This window comes from Trachypithecus francoisi, unplaced genomic scaffold (assembly GCF_009764315.1).
Source record: "Trachypithecus francoisi isolate TF-2019V2 unplaced genomic scaffold, Tfra_2.0 Lachesis_group0, whole genome shotgun sequence".
Classification (NCBI taxonomy): Eukaryota; Metazoa; Chordata; class Mammalia; order Primates; family Cercopithecidae; genus Trachypithecus; species Trachypithecus francoisi.
The window spans coordinates 20,130,413-20,150,221 of record NW_022681453.1 but is presented as its reverse complement, the minus strand read 5'-3'; the positions used below and the strand labels follow the sequence as shown (position 1 = coordinate 20,150,221).

The following is a 19,809-nucleotide window of genomic DNA, read 5'->3' as shown; positions in this document are numbered from 1 at the left end:
ATTGCACTCCAGCCTGGGCAACTAGAGCAAAACTCCGTCTCAAAAAAAAAGAAAGAAAACTTTTCCCTCCACTCTGCTGGGCTGTTTCATTTTCCCCTCTAGGTTTCCAATCTTCGCCTTCTCCTGGCAGCTCCTCACATTGTCTCGACGGGCTCTTACCACCGTCTAGCGGGTGAGGCGGGCTTGGGCTCTCACCGTGAGGGCAAAGCCTAGCGGCCATGACCACACCGAGGTGCCCAGGACCCCACGGGAGGCGCTCAAGAAACGGCCCCTGGGGAAGAGCTGGCACACTCACGCACGCGCGCACGCCCATCCACAAGCAGACCCCTTCCTGGGTGCAAACCCGGGTACGCTGGGACCCGCTCCTATTCGGAAACCCACCTGGCTTGGGGGGCACAGATGGGGCGCGCGCGCACGATCCGCCCCACCCACAGACCACCGTGATCAGGGCGCACACACACGCGCGTCCTCCCACGCACGCTCCGTCACACGCAGGCCCCCTCTCCTGCCACAGAGGAACGCGCTGGCGTGCGCACGGCGTATCAATCAGCCTTAGACCCACCCGGACCGAGGCGCAGGCTGGGCGCACGCGCGGCTCCGAGTCCCCGCCTCCCGGCCGCGCCTGTCGGGGGCGGGGCGCCGCTAGGGGCGGGTCCTGCGGCACCGCCCGGGAAGCTGCGCGAGGCTCGACAGCCCCCGCCACATCCTTCTCCTCTTTTGGTCCAGCGAGCGGAGGCGGGCCAGGGTCAAGCGGAGGGCTTCGACGGCGCGGACGGAGGGAAGCGCCGAGCCATGGCGCACCAGACGGGCATCCACGGTGAGGGCAGATGGCGGGCGGGCAGGGGGCCTGGGTCTCGGCTCTCGGAAGCGCCCCCTCCCCGGCTCTCGGCCCCTCCCTCCACCCCGCACCAGCCGGGAGAAGCTTCCTGTTCTCTTTTGCAGCCGTGGGTCGCCTGGAGTGGGCACATCTGGGGGAGTATGGACGTGGTGTGCATAGCTGGGAGTGGGTGTACATGTACGTACACAGCTGGGGTGGAAGTATCTGTGTGCCTACCTGGAGGTGAATGTGGCTGTGTGTGCCCATCTGTATATTTTTGTTCCTTTCCTGTAGTGGGTGTACACGCATGTGCACCCGTCTTCCGTGTACAGTCCTGCGTGTGCACCTCTCGATGTGACTCGCTTGTGCACATCTAAGGGTCATTCATGCGTTGGCACTAGTGGGTGTTTGAATGGACACTGTAGGTTGCATAGGACCTTCTTTAGACATCAGTGTTTCATGGCAGTGTGCACATGTATGTGGGTGTCTGTGTGTGTGCATAGTTGGAGCGCATCTCAGTGTGCATTTGTTGCCAAGGATGCATATACCACATGTGTCTGTATGACTTGAATGGGTTTGTGTATGTGTGTAAGGAGGGGGCCCTGACCTTTGCTCCTCCCAGGACACTCACTCTCCCCAGGCTGGGGAAAACCCGGAACAGAGACTGCTAAGTGGGATGGAGAAAGCTGCCTATCTGACCTTGACCTCTGACCTCCCTCCCATTTTCCGTTGTGACCTTCTGAGCCTGTCTCAGTCTGGTTGGAAGATCCCAGCTCTAGGCTGCAGACAGGGAAGAGGTCCAGATACGGGGTTTGTGGGGGAGAATCCTGGCTCTAAATAATCCAGGCCAGCTCCCACCCCCGCCCCCCCATCCCTAGGAAGCTTCACCATCCCCTAGCATGAAACCCCCCCTCCCCAGGGGTCCCAGTTTCCTTCTTGGACGGGCTGTGAGAGAAGCAATGGCCAGGAGCCAGGTGCCCTGACTCTACCTGGGGCTCAGTGTCCTCATCTATCACTGACCTGGGAGGGCTGCCTGGCCTGTGGGGAAGGCCCAGGCTGTTTGCCCAGACAGCCTGGCTGGTTTGGCCATCAGCCACCCCTCCCACCACACTAGGATCCCCTGCTTGGGGCTGCCACCATCGACCTGCCTGACCACCTGAATCCTGGTGCGGTTGTGGCCACTTGGTGGCTGGGCTGCCCTGAGAAGATTTCCCTGGCCCTGCGAAGGCAGGGGCCTGGGTCAGGGCCAGGCCTCCCAGATGGGCCAGCCTTTCTCCAGGAGGAGCTGGCAGGCGGGCTTCATGACTCAGCCCCACAGGAGGGAACTGCCTGGTGGCCAGCTTCTTCCTTCCCCTTTGTCTGGTCATAGCTGCTGCCTCCCGGCCTCCAGCCCTGGTGGAGGAGATCCCAGGAAGTTAGCCACCCCATACCCCTTCCCTGCTGCCTCACTCCTTCATTACCCATAGTGAGACAGGCCCACTGAGGGGGTCACTGGGGACTGGGCAGCCCCCAGTCCTCCTTCCGCCTATGAGCAGCCCACTCCTTCCCATTTCTGGCTGGGGGAGTTGGCAGGAGAGATCACCCTGGAGGACCAAGTGCCAGCCCTGTCCTGACCATAGGTGTGGATCTGCTGACCTCAGAGCAGGGCAGGAAAGGGACCTGTAACGTGAGGCTCACTGGAGTCGGAGGGAGGGTGTTCATGAATCATTGATAATAGAGGCTCAGGTGTCCCAGGCCTGGTCTCTGGATTATTGATGGTGGCTGGGCAGGCATTGGGGCTGGGGTGGGCAGCGAGGTGCGCCTTCCCCTGCTGGGGTGTCGGTGTGCCCTGGTAACACTAGAAGGGGCCTGTCGGCCTGTCCTTTAGGGGAGCTTCTTGGCCTCCCTTCCCGGAAGGTCTGGCCAGGTAGAAGAGGCAGCTCAGCACAGTCAGCTTGCTGTTATTATCGTAGTAAAAGATTAATTGTTATTAGTAGAGGCCACCATTGCCAAGCCCTTTCTCCCATTTACTCCTCACCACAGCCCTGCCAAGTTTGGGGCTATTATCTCCATTTTATACACTGAAGTTCAGAGAGGTCAGGGGTCACACCGCTAAGGGAGAGGTGGAGGCCCAGAGGCCAGGCTTGGGGCCTCAGGGACCTGCTTGGGATCTGCCAATGGAAAGTTCTGTCCTGGCCCAGTGGGACAGTGTCCACCTGCCTACAGTTCCATGCCATGTTTCTCTGAACCCTAAGGGTCTGCTGAGCTCAGCTGGGCCCCAGCCCACCCAGTGGCCTTGGAGGGTGGTACATAGCCTGAGGTCTCAGATTAACGGTCACTCTGCAAGGGGGGCACCTGAGGACATGACCAGAGTTTGTTTTCCTAAAGGCCCCCCCGCCCCTGAGTTGCCCAGTCCTGGCCCTATAAATATTCTCTGACCTCAGGCCTCCAGCTGTGTTCCTGATGGAATTCCCCTGACCCCTGGGCAGCCTCAAGGTCACTCTGGCCAAGCCCTGCTCACCCAGGGACCCAAGCAGGGCCCTTCCCCACATGGTCCATGGTGGTTTCCCTGTCCACTAGTAGATCCACCACTTATGGCTCCCTGGCTCTCACCATGGTCCTCATCTCTGCCCTGGGGTCCTTGGTCACTCACTGGCTCTCACCTTCCAGCTCTACAGCCCAGTGACCAAGATGGAGTCTCTCTCTGTCTCTCTCTTTTTTTTTTTTCTGAGGTGGAGTTTCACTCTTGTTGCCCAGGCTGGAGTGCCATGGTGTGATCTCAGCTCACTGTAACCTCTGCCTCCCAGGTTCAAGCGATTCTCCTGCCTCAGCCTCCCAAGTAGCTGAGATTACAGGTGCAAGCCACTATGCGTGGCTAATTTTTGTATTTTTAGTAGAGACAGGGTTTCACCATGCTGGCCAGGCTGGTCTTGAACTCCTGACTTCAGGTGATCCGCCCACCTTGGCCTCCCAAATTGCTGGGATTACAGGCACAAGCCACCGCACCTGACCAAGATGGAGTCGCTTAGTGAGTTTCCGGGGGCCACTCCTCCTGGAAACTGCCCCAACTGCCTGAGGGTTAAAGGCATGTTGTCCCCCCACCCCCCACAGGGCTGTGTCTGGGCTGGCTGTGGTTCCTCAGGGTCTCAGGGTTAGACAGCCTGACTTGAGGGCTGGGACTGGGGCTGCACGCATGGGTGTCATGCGTGTCCATGTGCTTCTGTGTACACTTTGATACATCCAGTTGCCTGCACACACGTCTCAGCCAAGCTCTGCACTTGCCTGCCTGTGTGCGTGTTAGCAGGCTGGGGACTATATCTCTTTGTGTGTTTGTGTATCTAAATGTGTGTGTCCATTTGTGTTTGAGCAACTGAGCGTGTGTTCATGTAAGAGGGTGTTTGAATTTCTGCTCCTCTGTCACACATTCATGTCATGTGTTACATTCACACATGCTGCATTGTGCTCTGTATGTGTGTGTGTGTGTGCATGTGAATGGGCATAGTGGTCATTACACAGTGGGGGCATTTGTCTGTGTTCCTTTGTCTGTGTATATGACCATGCTGAGTGTGTCCAGGCCAGCCCAGAGCTCGGCTATCCTGGGGGGCAGGGGGCAGATGGAGGCTATTCACTGTGGCTGGCCTGGCTTATGCCAGAGCCTGCCCATCTTCTGATGAACTGTCCCATCTCTGCCCACCCCGCCCCATCACCAGACCTATCCCAGCCAGCAGGCCACTCGCCTGCCACCTCTGCTGGCTAAATTTGGGAGCTTGTGTTCAGTGGCTGTCTCAGGTTCCCAGTCACATGGGGGGCTGTATTTAACCTGGTTCCCAGCTCAGCCACCAGATCCTGTAGGACAGAGCAGGCCCCATACTCGTCTCTGTCCACTCTGCCCACTCATCCCCCACCATGTTTCTTGTTCTTATAGCCACAGAAGAGCTGAAGGAATTCTTTGCCAAGGCACGGGCTGGCTCTGTGCGGCTCATCAAGGTTGTGATTGAGGACGGTGAGTGCCCCTCACAGGCCAGGGTATAGGCTTGGGGTGGACTCTGCTGCCTCTGTGGGTGGGGGAAGGGGGATGTTGGCCCCTGGCCTGCCAGGGACAATTTCCCCCTCTGGAAATGAGTGTGAGGCCATCCTGACAAAGGAGAGCCTCACAGGGCAGCATCAGAGGTGAGTGCAATTGTCACCTCTGTTATGCAGAGTGGGAAGCCAAAGCTGGGGTCAGCAAACAGAGCCCTGTCCTGGGGTCCTGCCACCTCCCAGAGGCTGCATGGGTATTCACATGGGCCTGGTCAGAATGCCGAGCTGGGCTGGGCAGAGGGGCAGGGGATAAGTGAATCCAGCACTGCCCCTTGTGGTTGGTGCCACCCACCCCTATCTGTGGCCTGGCCTGGCTCAGCTGCTGGCCAAGGGGAGATCTAAGGAGATCCTGCACCCTTCTTTTGGAAGTGCTCCCATGATGGGGAGAAGGGACGAGTGTCTGGCTCATCTGAGAGCAGGATGAGAGGGTTCTAGGCTTGGCTGGGTCTTGGCCTGGCCCCTGAGAATCTGGGAGCTGTATAGAGGGCAGTGCTGGGGGCGCTGGGACTTGAGCTGAGGCCTGAAGTGGGGAAGGTTTGGGGAGGCAGAGGATTAAACTGAGGAGGATTGGGAGGTCAGAGGACAGAGAACATTTTTTCCTCTTTCCTCCTTGCCAAGGGACTGCCCCTTTGGGTGAGGGGTACAGACTTTGGGACTGGTGTAGGCCAGGCTCCCCAGAGGTCCTCCAAGCTCTCCTCAGTAGCCATTCAGCAGCAGGCACTTTGGATGGCTGCCCGAATGGGCCTGGTGCTCAGCTGAGTTGTCGCACGTTGAGTTGGCTCAAAGCAGGGTCTGCCATTCCAAGTTTTAGGGCTTCGGTCATGCTTTGCCCAGGGAGTCCAAATTCTGATGCCCTCAGAGACTGGGCAGGGGTCACTATGGCAGGATATTGGTGATGGCCTCCTGGAGTGGCAGGCCACAGCCACCCCACGCTTAAAGAGGCAGTTGCACTCATTGACCCCAGTCCTCAGCCCTCCCTGTTGCCTCCCAGACAAGATGTCTCTGCAGATTTTTTTTTTTTTTTTTTTTTTTTGAGATGGAGTCTCGCTCTGTCGCCTAGGCTGTAGTGCAGTGGTGCGATCTCGGCTCACTGCAAGCTCTGTCTCCCGGATTTGCACCATTCTCCTGCTTCAGCCTCCCAAGTAGCTGGGACTACAGGTGCCCGCCACCATGCCCGACTGATTTTTTTGTATTTTTAGTAGAGATGGGGTTTCACCATGGTCTCCATCTCCTGACCTCGTGATCCGCCCGCCTCAGCCTCCCAAAGTGCTGGATTACAGGCTTGAGCCACCATACCCAGCCGTCCCTGCAGATTTTAAGCAGGAGGAATCTCTGGCTTGACTTTTTTTTTTTTTTTTTTTTTTTTTGAGACGGAGTCTCGCTCTGTCGCCCAGGCTGGAGTGCAGTGGCTGGATCTCAGCTCACTGCAAGCTCCGCCTCCCGGGTTCCCGCCATTCTCCTGCCTCAGCCTCCCGAGTAGCTGGGACTACAGGTGCCCGCCACCTCGCCCGGCTAGTTTTTTGTATTTTTTAGTAGAGATGGGGTTTCACTGTGTTAGCCAGGATGGTCTCGATCTCCTGACCTGGTGATTCGCCCGTCTCAGCCTCCCAAAGTGCTGGGATTACAGGCTTGAGCCACCGCACCCGGCCTCTGGATTGACTTTTATCTCAGTTCTGCATGACAGTTTTTGGGGTACCTGGGAGTGCCCAGGAGGGTCCAGGCCCCCGATGGGCAGCCACTGTCCTTCTCCAACTGAGGGTGGCCCCAGTGTGGCCAGAGGCTTGATTTTTCTAGAGAGGCTGAGAATTCTACTTCTTATGTAAAAGTTTCCAGTTTAAAAATGTTAGCAACAAATTCAGCAATGTAGACAGTGCTGTGGGGGCCAACACAGGCCATGACTACTCAAAGTCACTGTGACTGTGATCCTGTCTGAGTTCTGGGTGGGCAGGTGAGGAAGCCGAGGCCTCAGAGGGCCTGGCCTGTTGGGGTGTCCAGGCATCGGGGCCCCTGCCCCCATCAGGAGAGCCTGGTAGACTGACACCAGGACACCCAGCCAGGCTGCCTGCCCCTTTGCCCCAGTTATTGCTCCAGGCTAGACCTGTGTATACCCAGGCTGGTGTCTGGTGCCCAGATGAGGTCCCAGCCTACAAGTGCAGCTCGATGCACCATTCAGCCAAGGAGCTGGCAGGCCTGTAGGGCCTAGGCACTTAGATGGTAGCTGCTTTGGATCTGTAACATTTTCAAAAGGACTGCAGCTGGCAGGTAGCCGCAGGATGTCTGGTTATGCAGGGTCTGGTAGGAGCCCCTGCTCCTCCTTCCCAGAGGCTTTTGCCCCTGCAGGTCCCTGTGGCCTGGGGCTGTGATCTGCCCCTCAGCACATTTGTCCTGAGGGGGTCTGCTGCAGTTCTTCTGCTGGAGCCCCAGGGGAGGAGGCGAGCAGGAGGCAGTTTCGTGGAGACTGTGGGCTGAGCAGCTGTGTGGTGGGGTGGGGTAGGGAGCACCCAGGGGTGTGGTGTCCGTGAGGGGCTGACAGCTGTGTGTCTTTGTGTGGCTGTTTGTGTTGGTGATCTATGCGCGTGTATGTGGCGGGGGGTGGGGCTGGTATGCATGCGCTGGGGATGTGCAGGGGGGCAGCCCCCAGGTGGCAGCTTTGTGCCCTCCCTTGCTCACTCATTCAGCTACACAGCCTCACACTTCTGGGACCTGGGGGCTCCAGGGAAGGTGAGGGGCAGCCGGCAGCTCTGAGCCAGCTGGGCAGCCACGGCGAGGCTGGAGGTCCGCAGCGGGAGGCGTGGTGGGAGCTGGGAGCGGCTGCTCACCCGGCCTCTGCCCCCAGAGCAGCTCGTGCTGGGTGCCTCGCAGGAACCGGTGGGCCGCTGGGACCAGGACTATGACAGGGCTGTGCTGCCACTGCTGGACGCCCAGCAGCCCTGCTACCTGCTCTACCGCCTCGACTCACAGAATGCTCAGGGCTTCGAATGGCTCTTCCTTGCCTGGTCGCCTGATAACTCCCCTGTGAGTCCTGGGCCAGTGGGGAGTGAGGAGGGGAGCTGGGGCCGAACTGGACAACAAGGCCTTGCCCTGGGGGATCTAAGAGGGAACACAGGCCTGCCCCTGGAGGGCAGGGGAAGAGCTGTCAGGCCCTGCCCTAGGGAGTCTGAGAGAGGGTCAAGGCCTTGTGCCTGCAGCCTGGGTACCTCGAGCTCTCCAGGCATCAGCCTGGCTCCAGAGGCGGTGGTCAGGCTGGTCAAGGGCTCCCCCTGCTGGTGGGAACCACCTGCTGCGTCTTGGCCCTCTGCCGGGTGTGCCAGCACAATGAGCCTACCGGGTCGCTCCAGAGGGTCCTGTCTGTTCCAGGAGAGGGAGCCCTGCCCAGAGGCCTCTCATGATTTGGTCCTTGCCCTTCAGGTGCGGCTGAAGATGCTGTATGCGGCCACACGGGCCACAGTGAAAAAGGAGTTTGGAGGTGGCCACATCAAGGATGAGCTCTTCGGGACTGTGAAGGTAGCCCTAAGCCAGGACTTACCGGGACACGGTCCTGGGCCCACAGAGAGGTCACTGTGCAGGGTCAAAGAGCAAGCCAGTGCCAGCCTTGGGAGGAAGATGGGGGCGCTGGGGGAGTTCAAGGGCTGCAAGCGGGGGTGCTCGGTGGGCTTCCTCTAGCCCACCCCCAGGTGCCCATTTATGGCTCTGCATTCACCCCCACCCCCGCAGGACGACCTCTCTTTTGCTGGGTACCAGAAACACCTGTCATCCTGTGCAGCACCTGCCCCACTGACCTCAGCCGAGAGAGAGCTCCAGCAGATCCGCATCAACGAGGTGGGTTGGGTAGCAGAGGCCCCAGCCTCGAGCCCTCGGGGTCACATTGGCCTCATGGCAGCCTGTGCTGCCTGGGAGCCACACCCTGCTTGGGCCGGTGAGGGCCTCCCTCACCATTCCCCTACCCACAGGTGAAGACAGAGATCAGTGTGGAAAGCAAGCACCAGACCCTGCAGGGCCTCGCCTTCCCCCTGCAGCCTGAGGCCCAGTGGGCACTCCAGCAGCTCAAGCAGAAGATGGTCAACTACATCCAGCTGGTGGGTGCCTGCTCCCTACCCTGGCACATGCTGCTGCCACCCCTACTCCTGCCCGTGCAAATGTGCTGATGTGCATGGAGTGCCCACCCCATCAGTCTACAGCCTGTCCCCTTCACCTCGTCCATATGCTCATGGGAACACATGGTCCACCCCACCCCTCCCTGATCCCTACCTATTCCACCTCAGGCACAGCCACTGTGTGCACATAGATGCGCTCAGGTCCCTTGTCCCCAGGCCCTGCTCATACACAGGTACACCCGTGAGCACACTGCCCCGTTCTGCCCTCCACACATGCCCCTGGGGTCACACTGACCCCTCAGTCCCGAGCCCCTTTCTGTCCCAGATTGCCTCTGTTGTCTCCTTGACCATCCCGTTTCCCTAGGCAGCGTCCTTCTGCCCTGGCCGTTCTGGCTGCCCCTTTCAAGCAAAACAGCTCCCTTCCAGGGTGCTTCCACCAGAGGCCTTGTCTCTGAGGATGGGCTGGCCCGGTGGCAGTATCTCCCTGAAGTTGAGACCCTCCACACCATCCTGTGCCAGGAGTCACTACCGTTTACTACCCTTGGGAGTTCCCTCTATAGCACAGCCTTCAAAGGGGCAGAGTTGGAGCTGGGCCCAGGACTGGCCTCTTCAGAGGGACCCCCATAGAGCGATGGCCATTGCAGGGGAGTCTTGGGAGAGGGAGGTCACATCAGGCTCCTGCCACCAGCTAATCCTATTTGAGGGCTTCTTGGGGAGAAGGGCCTGGGCCTGCCCCGACCTGGTGCTCTCCCATCTTCCCTTGGCCCTGGGCAGAAGCTGGACCTAGAACGGGAAACCATTGAGCTGGTGCACACAGAGCCCACAGATGTGGCCCATCTGCCCTCCCGGGTGCCCCGAGATGCTGCCCGCTACCACTTCTTCCTCTACAAGCACACCCATGAGGGCGACCCCCTTGAGTCTGTAGGTGAGTGGCCATGGCAGGGCCGCCAAGCCTGTGGCTGGGTGGAAGCAGGGCTGGTCTGCAGTGGGGCAGGCCCGCTCTGGGTGTGAAGGTCAGCAGGTTTCCCAGGCCTCCCAGGCTCCCCTCCTGCCCCCCACAGTGTTCATCTACTCCATGCCGGGGTACAAGTGCAGCATCAAGGAGCGCATGCTCTACTCCAGCTGCAAGAGCCGCCTCCTAGACTCTGTGGAGCAGGACTTCCATCTGGAGATCGCCAAGAAAGTAGGCCCCTCCCCAGGCCCTCGCCTCCCCAGGCCCTGTCACCCCAATCTCCATGTGACGCGCTGGGGTCCTGAGATGACGGCAGAGCAGGAATCATTGCTGCCATGTTGATCACAGGGCATCTGAGGCCCAAGGGGTGACACGCATGGCCCAAGGCTGCCCAGCTGATTGGTGGCTCAGAAAAGTCCAAGTCCTGGCCACATGTCATGTCCTTTCCCGGGGCCTGGAGACAGGGAGGAAGTGACCCCAGCAAGCAGAGTCCAAGGCATGCAGGGCAGCAGGCCCGAAGCTCTTGTTCCCCTGGGGGTGGCATTCCAGGTGGGGATTCAAGGGGAGACCCCAGGAGACCCCAGGGCTAGGATGTGAGATCAAGGGGTACCCCAGAGGTGGGGGCCACCGGGGTGGTATGTGTCAGGGCCCCCCCATTGGGGTGACCACTGCCTTGCCCCATGCAGATTGAGATTGGCGATGGGGCAGAGCTGACGGCGGAGTTCCTCTACGACGAGGTGCACCCCAAGCAACACGCCTTCAAGCAGGCCTTCGCCAAGCCCAAGGGCCCAGGGGGCAAGCGGGGCCATAAGCGCCTCATCCGCGGCCCGGGCGAAAATGGGGATGACAGCTAGGAGGCTGGAACAGGGCCAGCCATATGTGGACTGTGGGGCTGCCCGCCTTCTGCTCCCTGCCACCGTCCTCCTTCCTGGGCTCCAGGAAAGTGTTTCCAGGAGGGCAGGAGGGCTGGCGGCTGAACGCACTTGCAGCGTCCGAGGGCCACTGGGCTGGCATTTTGTGACCCTTCCCTGTTGCTGTCCCTGCATCTCATGTGTGTTCCCAGGGTGTCTGGGAACCCTGCCTGGCTTAAGGGGGCTGGGTCAGGGGCCTGGCATGAACCTGGCCTCCCGGGGAGCTGAGACTAGGGTCCCAGCACAGCCCAGAAACCTTTGGCCACAAGAGGTGGGGTCAGTCAGGGCTGGGGCAGGGGTCACTGCAGTTTGGGATGGTTGAATGCTGTATTTTCTAAAGAATAAAATATTTTTAAATCAAGACTTGTGCTTGGCCCTGAGAAACCACCTCTGGCCCTGGGAATTGGGCAGTCTTGTGCATGTCCTTTCCCAGTAGGGGAGAGGGGACTGCCGGCCTGTGAGGTGGAGCCCCAGCACTCCGCTGCCAGGTGTGTGGGAGAGGCTGTGCCTGTGAGGGGGTGCGCAGCCTCACTTGGGTCTCCCAGTTAACAGGAGCCCTGCTTGAGAGGCAGGCGCGCCTCCGCTGTGACATGAGGGATCTGCGTATGGTCATTTGCTGTGGCTGCTGTAACAGATTACCACCAACTTAGTAGCTTACAAGAAACCCAAGTGTGTTTTCTTACAGTTCTGGAGGCTGGAAGACTGAGATGGGTCTCACAGGGCCAAAGCTGAGGTGTTGGCAGGGCTGACTCTGTCTGGGCCCCTCAGGAGAACCCATCTCCTGGCCTTTTCTGGCTGTATTCCTTGGCTTGGGGCCCCTTCCTCCACTTTCAAAGCCAGCAGTGACATCTCTGATTCTGCTTCCCTCGGCCTCTGGGCTCCTGTGACCTTTTGTAGTCGAATCTCCCTCTGTCTCCGTTTCATAAGGGATATTGTAATTGCATTCACCCTCCCCGCCCCCACCACCTACCCTCTTCAAGATGGGTAACTTAATCACATCTGTGAAGTCCTTTTGCCATACTCTATGCGGGGCTTTGGGGTCCTGTGTTTGCAGGTTTGGGGAATTAGGACAAGGATCTCTGAGGGATTTTATGCAGCCTTCCACATGGGATAAGGGCTCATCCCCAAAGGCTTCCCAGCCTCCCTGGGCTGAGGCCAGGACAGGTTTTTCTGTGGACATCAGTATCGGTGTCTCCAAGCCTAGTATGACCATGTGCGTGGGTCTGTACGTGTGTGTACAGACCCCTCTGTCAGCTTACTGACCTTTGGTTTTCTGCCTCCAAGGGAGGCAGGGCTGCTGCTGAGTATGGGGGTCTGGGTCCCTGGTCCAAGGGACTCTGGGAAAGTCTCATGCTTGGGGCTCTACAGGAGCCCGAGCTTTGGTGTATGCCTCTGAGAGGTGGATGGAGGGAGTGAATGCAGATGCCTTCCGCCCCAGGCAGGCAGGAGTGGAAGCATGGGGTTGATGCCTGCAGCCCAGTTGCTGAGTGGGCACTGCTCTCTCTCCTGGCTCAGGGCAACGTTCTCTCCCTGGCGCCTTTCTGAGCCCCTGCTCAAGCCCTTAGAATTGTAGAGAGGAGAGCCAGACCCTAGCTAGGATCCAGAGGAGGCTTATCCTTGCCCAGCCTAAACACTGGCTCCCAGGTGGGCAGGAAGGCAATGCCATCGCCCCCTGCTGCTGAACTAGCTGGATGCCTGGCACTTTGGAGCCTGCCTATCATGATGCCCACCCAGAGTGGGCCTGCGGGGAGCAGGCTGGCAGATGTACAGCCTTGCGTCCTTCCAGCAGCAACCCCATTTGTTCATTCATTCTTTCATTCGTTCATTCAGCCTTCACTCAGAAACGCCCTATCCGTGCCTGCCCAGAGCTGACTGCTGGATACACATAATTCAGCAGATGTCAAACACTTGCTATGTGCTGGGCACTGCACTGGATCCTGGGGATGCAGATGAAAGATTATGACCCTCATGAAGCTGACATTCCAGTAGAGGAATAAGACAATATACAATAAACCATGAAAGATCAGTGATCTGGTGTGCTAGCAGTTAAAAAATGCTAGGACAAAGAGAAACAGAGCAGGCAAAGGAGCTTAGGAGTGCCAGATCTGGGGTGGGAGGTTTCTAAGAAAGCTGGATGGCCCTGTTGAGAGGGTGACATGGGAGCAGAGACATAATGGAGGAGAAGGAGGGGTCATGTGAAACTTGGGAGAGTTTCCAGGCAGAGGGAACAGCACATCCCAAGACCCTGAGACAGGAGGGTGCCCGAGGGGCTACTCAGTCAACTGCAAGCAGGCCAGTGAGCCCGGAGAGCACTCAGGGGAACAGCAGAAGGTAGGTCCCATAGGGCCTTGTTGGCCATTTGTGGACTGTGCCTTTGACTCCAGAGTCAGCCAGGGAGGGGTCTGAACAGAGAAGGGACCAAGAGTGACTTAGGTTCCTGTAGGGGCTGAATGTGACCAGCCCTTGGAGGGTGGAGAGCAGGGCAGGACAGCCAGAAGGGCGGTGCCGTGGGTCTAGGAGAGAGGTTGGAGGCTGGTGGACATGGGGGCGGTGGGCTGCGCGCACACCCTTCAGCATGGTGGACCCAGCAGGACTTGCTGAGGGGCCCGGGGTCAACCGAGGCTTTGGGCCCGAGGAATCTGAGTCCTGTCACCTAGGTCAGAAGGAGTGTGGGAAGAACTGATGGGGAGGACTGGCTGGGGGCCCCACTGGGCCAGCGCACACCTGGCCCCTAGGAGCCCCATCTGGAGTGACGTGATGTGTGCTCTGATGGGGCCCCGGGGCACTGAGAATGCGGGGGAGGAGGTCTTGTTTCCGGAAGAGGTTGCAAGGCTGTGGTGAAGGCAGGTGCAACCCAGCCTCCCGCTCAAGCTACACCCTGGCCCTCCACACACGAGGCCCTGCAGAACTCTGGAGATGGTGCCCACAAGGGCAGGAAAGGACAAGTCGGGAGCCACTGTCCTGAGGGCACAGCTGTGGTGTGGGAGCCAAGACCTGAGGGTGGAAGAGTCCTCTTAGAATGGGGAGTGCCCAGCAAGGTGTACCGCTACTGGTGCTACCCCAAATTCCCATCTCTCCCTGCTCTCCGCCTGGGCTCTGGGCCTTAGCTCCTCCCTGGGCTTGGTAGAGGACAGATGTGAGGCCCTCGTGGGATGTTGGCTGTCTGAGAGGGGAGTGGAAAGAGGAAGGGGTGAAGGAGCTGTCTGCCATTTGACTATGCAAATGGCCTTGGACTCATGGGACCCTGTCCTCCTCACCATGGGCAGGGTGGAGTGGAGGGGGAGCTACTAGGCTGGTATAAAAGTCTTACTTCCTCTATTCTCTGAGCCGCTTCTGCCCCCGTGGGAAGGGACCTCGAGTGTGAAGCATCCTTCCCTGCAGCTGCTGTCCAGCCTGCCCGCCAGACACTCTGGAGAGGCCCCTGCTCCCCAGCATGGTAGGACAACAGCTGTCAGTCCCCTGGGGAAAGGGATATCCTGGGAAGGGGTGAGGAAAGAGGTGGGCTTGGCAGCTGCAAGCAACAGTGACGGGTTGTCACCCACATGGCCCTGGGGACACTCACTGAATCCTGAAGACATTAGAGCTGAAGCCCTCTTCTTCTTTTTTTTTTTTTGAGACGGAGTTTCACTCTTGTTGCCCAGATTGGAGTGTAGTGGCTTGATCTCGGCTCACTGCAGTTTCCACCTCCCGGGTTCAAGGGATTCTCCTGCCTCAGCCTCCCTAGTAGCTGGGATTATAGGCTTGCACCACCATACCCAGCTAATTCTGTGTTTTTAGTAGAGCCAGGGTTTCTCCATGTTGGTCAGGCTGGTCTTGAACTCTCGACCTCAGGTGATCCGCCCACTTCAGCCTCCCACAGTGCTGGGATTACAGGTGTGAGCCACTGCGCCTGGCCACTGAAGCCCTCTTCTGAGCAATGAGACCCAAACCCACAGAGGGGACGAGGAGGCTGAGGCAGTGACAGAGCTGGGTCTGGAGCCTGGGTTTGGGTCTCACTGGGACTGCAGCTTGGGCTGGCTCTGTCTGGCACTTTGCTGGCCACCCCTCCTTCCATTTGTTCTGACCCATAGGGCAAGGGCTCTCGGGCTAGGTGAGACGGGCAGAGAGTGATGGAGCTGTGCAGTGCCCGCTGGCCAGGGTCCCTGGGAGGCAGCCGGCCCGGGCCATAGTGGGAGACTCTCATGCCTGCCTGGATCTTGGCTGAAGGGAAAGGAAGGGGTTGTGGGGAGGCTGGTGGGGGGCAGAGAGTGGATTTCAGGGCAGCTGGAGGGGAGGGAGCCAGCTGCCACCTTGCTCAGGAGCAGGAAGGGAAAGTCGGGGAGAGACCGCGGGTGCCATGGGCCATCTTGCCTGGCCTTGTATAACCAGGGATTGGTTATGGTGAAAGCTCCAGATCATAAATCTGGATTCTAGGTCTCAGTCCTGGTTCTGAGGCCTAATTCTGAGTCCAAGATGGTCTGAGACCGAGTTCAGGTTCCCCACAAGCCATGGAGGTTGGGAATGGGGCTTGGCAGCCAGGGAAGAACTTCTGCAGGTAGGGCTTGGGGAGAGGGGTTGGAAGATGCCCATGAAGTGGAGTGGGTGGAGGTGGAGCTGGGGGCCGACCACTCACACAGCCCTCCCACCCCCACAGGGTTTCTGCTGCAGCCCCCTGCACCCTCTGTCTCTCCTGGTGCAGGCCATGGTACTGGCCACGACCGTGGCCCTGGGTACCTTGCCTGCCTTCCTACCCTGTGAGCTCCAGCCCCACGGCCTGGTGAACTGCAACTGGCTGTTCCTGAAGTCTGTGCCCCACTTCTCCGCGGCAGCACCCCGTGCCAACGTCACCAGCCTTTCCTTGTCCTCCAACCGCATCCACCACCTCCATGATTCTGACTTTGCCCACCTGCCCAGCCTGCGGCGTCTCAACCTCAAGTGGAACTGCCCACCGGTTGGCCTCAGCCCCATGCGCTTCCCCTGCCACATGACCATTGAGCCCAGCACCTTCTTGGCTGTGCCCACCCTGGAAGAGCTAAACCTGAGCTACAATAGCATCACGACTGTGCCTGCACTGCCCAAATCCCTCATATCCCTGTCCCTCAGCCACACCAACATCCTGGTGCTAGGCTCTGACAGCCTCGCCAGCCTGCATAGCCTGCGCTTCCTATTCATGGATGGCAACTGTTATTACAAGAACCCCTGCAGGCAGGAACTGGAGGTGGCCCCAGGTGCCCTCCTTGGCCTGGGCAACCTCACCCACCTGTCACTCAAGTACAACAACCTCACTGTGGTGCCCCGCAATCTGCCTTCCAGCCTGGAGTATCTGCTGTTGTCCTACAACCGCATCATCAAACTGGCGCCTGAGGACCTGGCCAATCTGACCGCCCTGCGTGTGCTCGATGTGGGCGGAAATTGCCGCCGCTGCGACCACGCTCCCAACCCCTGCATGGAGTGCCCTCGTCACTTCCCCCAGCTACATCCCGACACCTTCAGCCACCTGAGCCATCTTGAAGGCCTGGTGCTGAAGGACAGTTCTCTCTCCTGGTTGAATGCCAGTTGGTTCCGTGGGCTTGGAAACCTCCGAGTGCTGGACCTGAGTGAGAACTTCCTCTACAAATGCATCACCAAAACCAAGGCCTTCCAGGGCCTAACACAGCTGCGCAAGCTCAACCTGTCCTTCAATTACCACAAGAGGGTGTCCTTTGCCCACCTGTCTCTGGCCCCCTCCTTCGGGAGCCTGGTCGCACTGAAGGAGCTGGACATGCACGGCATCTTCTTCCGCTCACTCGATGAGACCACGCTCCGGCCACTGGCCCGCCTGCCCGTGCTCCAGACTCTGCGTCTGCAGATGAACTTCATCAGCCAGGCCCAGCTTGGCATCTTCAGGGCCTTCCCTGGCCTGCGCTATGTGGACCTGTCAGACAACCGCATCAGCGGAGCTTCAGAGCTGACAGCCACCATGCAGGAGGTGGATGGAGGGGAGAAGGTCTGGCTGCAGCCTGGGGACCTTGCTCCAGCCCCAGTGGACACTCACAGCTCTGAAGACTTCAGGCCCAACTGCAGCACCCTCAACTTCACCTTGGATCTATCACGGAACAACCTGGTGACCGTGCAGCCGGAGATGTTTGCCCAGCTCTCACACCTGCAGTGCCTGCGCCTGAGCCACAACTGCATCTCGCAGGCAGTCAATGGCTCCCAGTTCCTGCCGCTGACCAGTCTGCAGGTGCTGGACCTGTCCCACAATAAGCTGGACCTGTACCACGAGCACTCGTTCACGGAGCTACCGCGACTGGAGGCCCTGGACCTCAGCTACAACAGCCAGCCCTTTGGCATGCAGGGCGTGGGCCACAACTTCAGCTTCGTGGCCCACCTGCGCACCCTGCGCCACCTCAGCCTGGCCCACAACAACATCCACAGCCAAGTGTCCCAGCAGCTCTGCAGCACGTCGCTGCGGGCCCTGGACTTCAGCGGCAATGCGCTGGGCCGTATGTGGGCCGAGGGAGACCTCTATCTGCACTTCTTCCAAGGCCTGAGCGGATTGATCTGGCTGGACTTGTCCCAGAATCGCCTGCACACCCTCCTGCCCCACACCCTGGGCAAACTCCCGAAGAGCCTGCAAGTGCTGCGTCTCCGTGACAATTACTTGGCCTTCTTTAGGTGGAGGAGCCTCATCCACCTACCCAAACTGGAAGTCCTCGACCTGGCGGGAAACCAACTGAAGGCCCTGACCAATGGCAGCCTGCCCGCTGGCACCCGGCTCCGGAGGCTGGACGTCAGCTGCAACAGCATCAGCTTCGTGGCCCCCGGCTTCTTTTCCAAGGCCAAGGAGCTTCGAGAGCTCAACCTCAGTGCCAATGCCCTCAAGACAGTGGACCCGTCCTGGTTTGGGCCCCTAGCAAGTGCCCTGCAAATACTAGATGTCAGCGCCAACCCTCTGCACTGTGCCTGTGGGGCGGCCTTTATAGACTTCCTGCTGGAGGTACAGGCTGCCGTGCCTGGTCTGCCCAGCCGGGTGAAGTGTGGCAGTCCAGGCCAGCTCCAGGGCCTCAGCATCTTTGCGCAGGACCTGCGCCTCTGCCTGGACGAGGCCCTCTCCTGGGACTGTTTCGCCCTCTCGCTGCTGGCTGTGGCTCTGGGCCTGGGTATGCCCATGCTGCATCACCTCTGTGGCTGGGACCTCTGGTACTGCTTCCACCTGTGCCTGGCCTGGCTTCCCTGGCGGGGGCGGCAAAGTGGGCAAGGTGAGGATGCCCTGCCCTACGATGCCTTCGTGGTCTTTGACAAGACACAGAGCGCAGTGGCAGACTGGGTGTACAATGAGCTTCGGGGGCAGCTGGAGGAGCGCCGTGGGCGCTGGGCACTCCGCCTGTGCCTGGAGGAGCGCGACTGGTTGCCTGGCAAGACCCTCTTTGAGAACTTGTGGGCCTCGGTCTATGGCAGCCGCAAGACACTGTTTGTGCTGGCCCACACGGACCGAGTCAGTGGCCTCTTGCGTGCCAGCTTCCTGCTGGCCCAGCAGCGCCTGCTGGAGGACCGCAAGGACGTCGTGGTGCTGGTGATCCTGAGCCCCGATGGCCGCCGCTCCCGCTACGTGCGGCTGCGCCAGCGCCTCTGCCGCCAGAGTGTCCTCCTCTGGCCCCACCAGCCCAGCGGTCAGCGCAGCTTCTGGGCGCAGCTGGGCATGGCCCTGACCAGAGACAACCACCACTTCTATAACCGGAACTTCTGCCAGGGACCCACGGCCGAATAGCCCTGAGCTGGAATCCTGCACGGCGCCACCACCACGCTCACCTCACCTCTGCCTGCCTGGCTCTGACCCTCCCCTGCTTGCCTCCCTCACCCCACACCAGGCACAGAGCAGGCACTCAATAAATGCTGCCGAAGGCTAGATGGCTAATCTTGAGCTCACTGGAGGCATGGACAGGAGGAGGGAAGGGAGAATTCTCCAGGCCTCCACGAAGCAGCTTAGGGAAAATTGCCATAAAGACAGGACAGAGGTCTTCAGGGGAGGAAGCGGCTAAGCTCAGTTCTCTGGGGAGTCTGATGATGGTCTTTGGATGTGGTTTTGGTCCTTCCCAGAGAGCAGGGGCCCCTTTTAACCCCGCACAGAATGCCCGGCCCTACCTTTCCCATGCAGAGCCGGGCAGCCCCTGACAGACTTGGCAGCACCCCTTTGTTGATGGATCTCAGGTGTTTGTCTCCCTCACCTACTGGACTGGAATGCCTTGAGGGCAGAGAAACTGCAGGCTTGGTTCCCTTCTGGCACTCAGCAAAGTCTTGAGCGGCAGCAGCTCTGGGGGCTGTTCATTCCAAAATGGAAGGGGAGAATGAATTGCAGCAAGGGTGGAGGGGTGATTGTGCCCTTTGGTGGCCATGCCTGTGCCAGGCGGAGAAGGCTGGTTCAGGTTGGGGAGAGGAAGGCCTGTGGGTGCATCCTTGCAGCAGGGAGCTGGGAGCCACAGACAGGAGAATCCACTCCTTTCTCTTTCCATCTACAGGTACTTGCTGGGTCTCTCCATTCTGATATTAAAGGGATACCTAGGCAAGTCACCTCCCTCCCTCCCTCCCCGCTTCCTTCCTCTCTCCCTCCCCCCTTCCTTTCTCTCTCCCTCCTCCCTCCCTCCCTCCCTCCCTCCCTCCCTCCCTTCCTTCCTTCCTCTCTCTCTGTCTCTTTCTTTTTTCTTACTGAGACAAGGTCTCACTCTCTCACCCAGGCTGGAGTGCAGTGGCATGAACACTGCAGCCTTGACCTCCTGGGCTCAAGCGATTCTCCCACCTCAGCCTCCTGAGTAGCTAGGACCACAGGGGTGTACCACCATACTCAGCTAATGTTTTATTTTTTTGTAGAAACAGCATCTCACTATGTTGCCCAGGCTGGTCTCAAACTCCTGAATGCAAGTGATCCTCCCACCTCAGCCCCACAAAATGCTGGGATTATAGGCATGAGCCACCAAGACTGGCCTTTTTTTTTTTTTTTTTTTTTTGCCACAGTCTTGC

General features: G+C 59.2%; 1 protein-coding gene across 3 annotated transcripts; it reads left to right on the top strand.

Moving 5' to 3' along the window:
* Window positions 1-437: 437 nt before the first annotated feature.
* Window positions 438-18,702, top strand: LOC117082675 (twinfilin-2). Of its 3 annotated transcripts, none has more exons than XM_033209601.1 (9): window positions 438-817; window positions 4,722-4,799; window positions 7,713-7,891; window positions 8,285-8,380; window positions 8,591-8,695; window positions 8,827-8,952; window positions 9,745-9,895; window positions 10,032-10,153; window positions 15,467-18,702. In XM_033209601.1, exons 1-9 carry the CDS (start codon window positions 793-795, stop codon window positions 18,560-18,562), a joined length of 3,978 nt encoding a protein of 1,325 aa, XP_033065492.1. In that variant the 5' UTR covers window positions 438-792; the 3' UTR covers window positions 18,563-18,702. The 3 variants fall into 3 exon arrangements, with proteins under 3 accessions (XP_033065492.1, XP_033065482.1, XP_033065478.1); XM_033209591.1 differs by lacking the exon at window positions 15,467-18,702 and adding an exon at window positions 10,609-11,194 and having other exon boundaries at window positions 556-817; XM_033209587.1 differs by lacking the exons at window positions 438-817; window positions 4,722-4,799; window positions 7,713-7,891; ... (3 more) ...; window positions 9,745-9,895; window positions 10,032-10,153 and adding an exon at window positions 10,795-14,269.
* The last annotated feature ends 1,107 nt before the right edge of the window (window positions 18,703-19,809 follow it).

Coding starts and splice junctions, on each gene's coding strand:
- LOC117082675 (XM_033209601.1), top strand. CDS start 793: ATGGCGCACCAGACGGGCATCCACG. Junction 818..4,721: donor GCACCAGACGGGCATCCACG/GTGAGGGCAGAT, acceptor TTGTTCTTATAG/CCACAGAAGAGCTGAAGGAA. Junction 9,896..10,031: donor CGACCCCCTTGAGTCTGTAG/GTGAGTGGCCAT, acceptor TGCCCCCCACAG/TGTTCATCTACTCCATGCCG.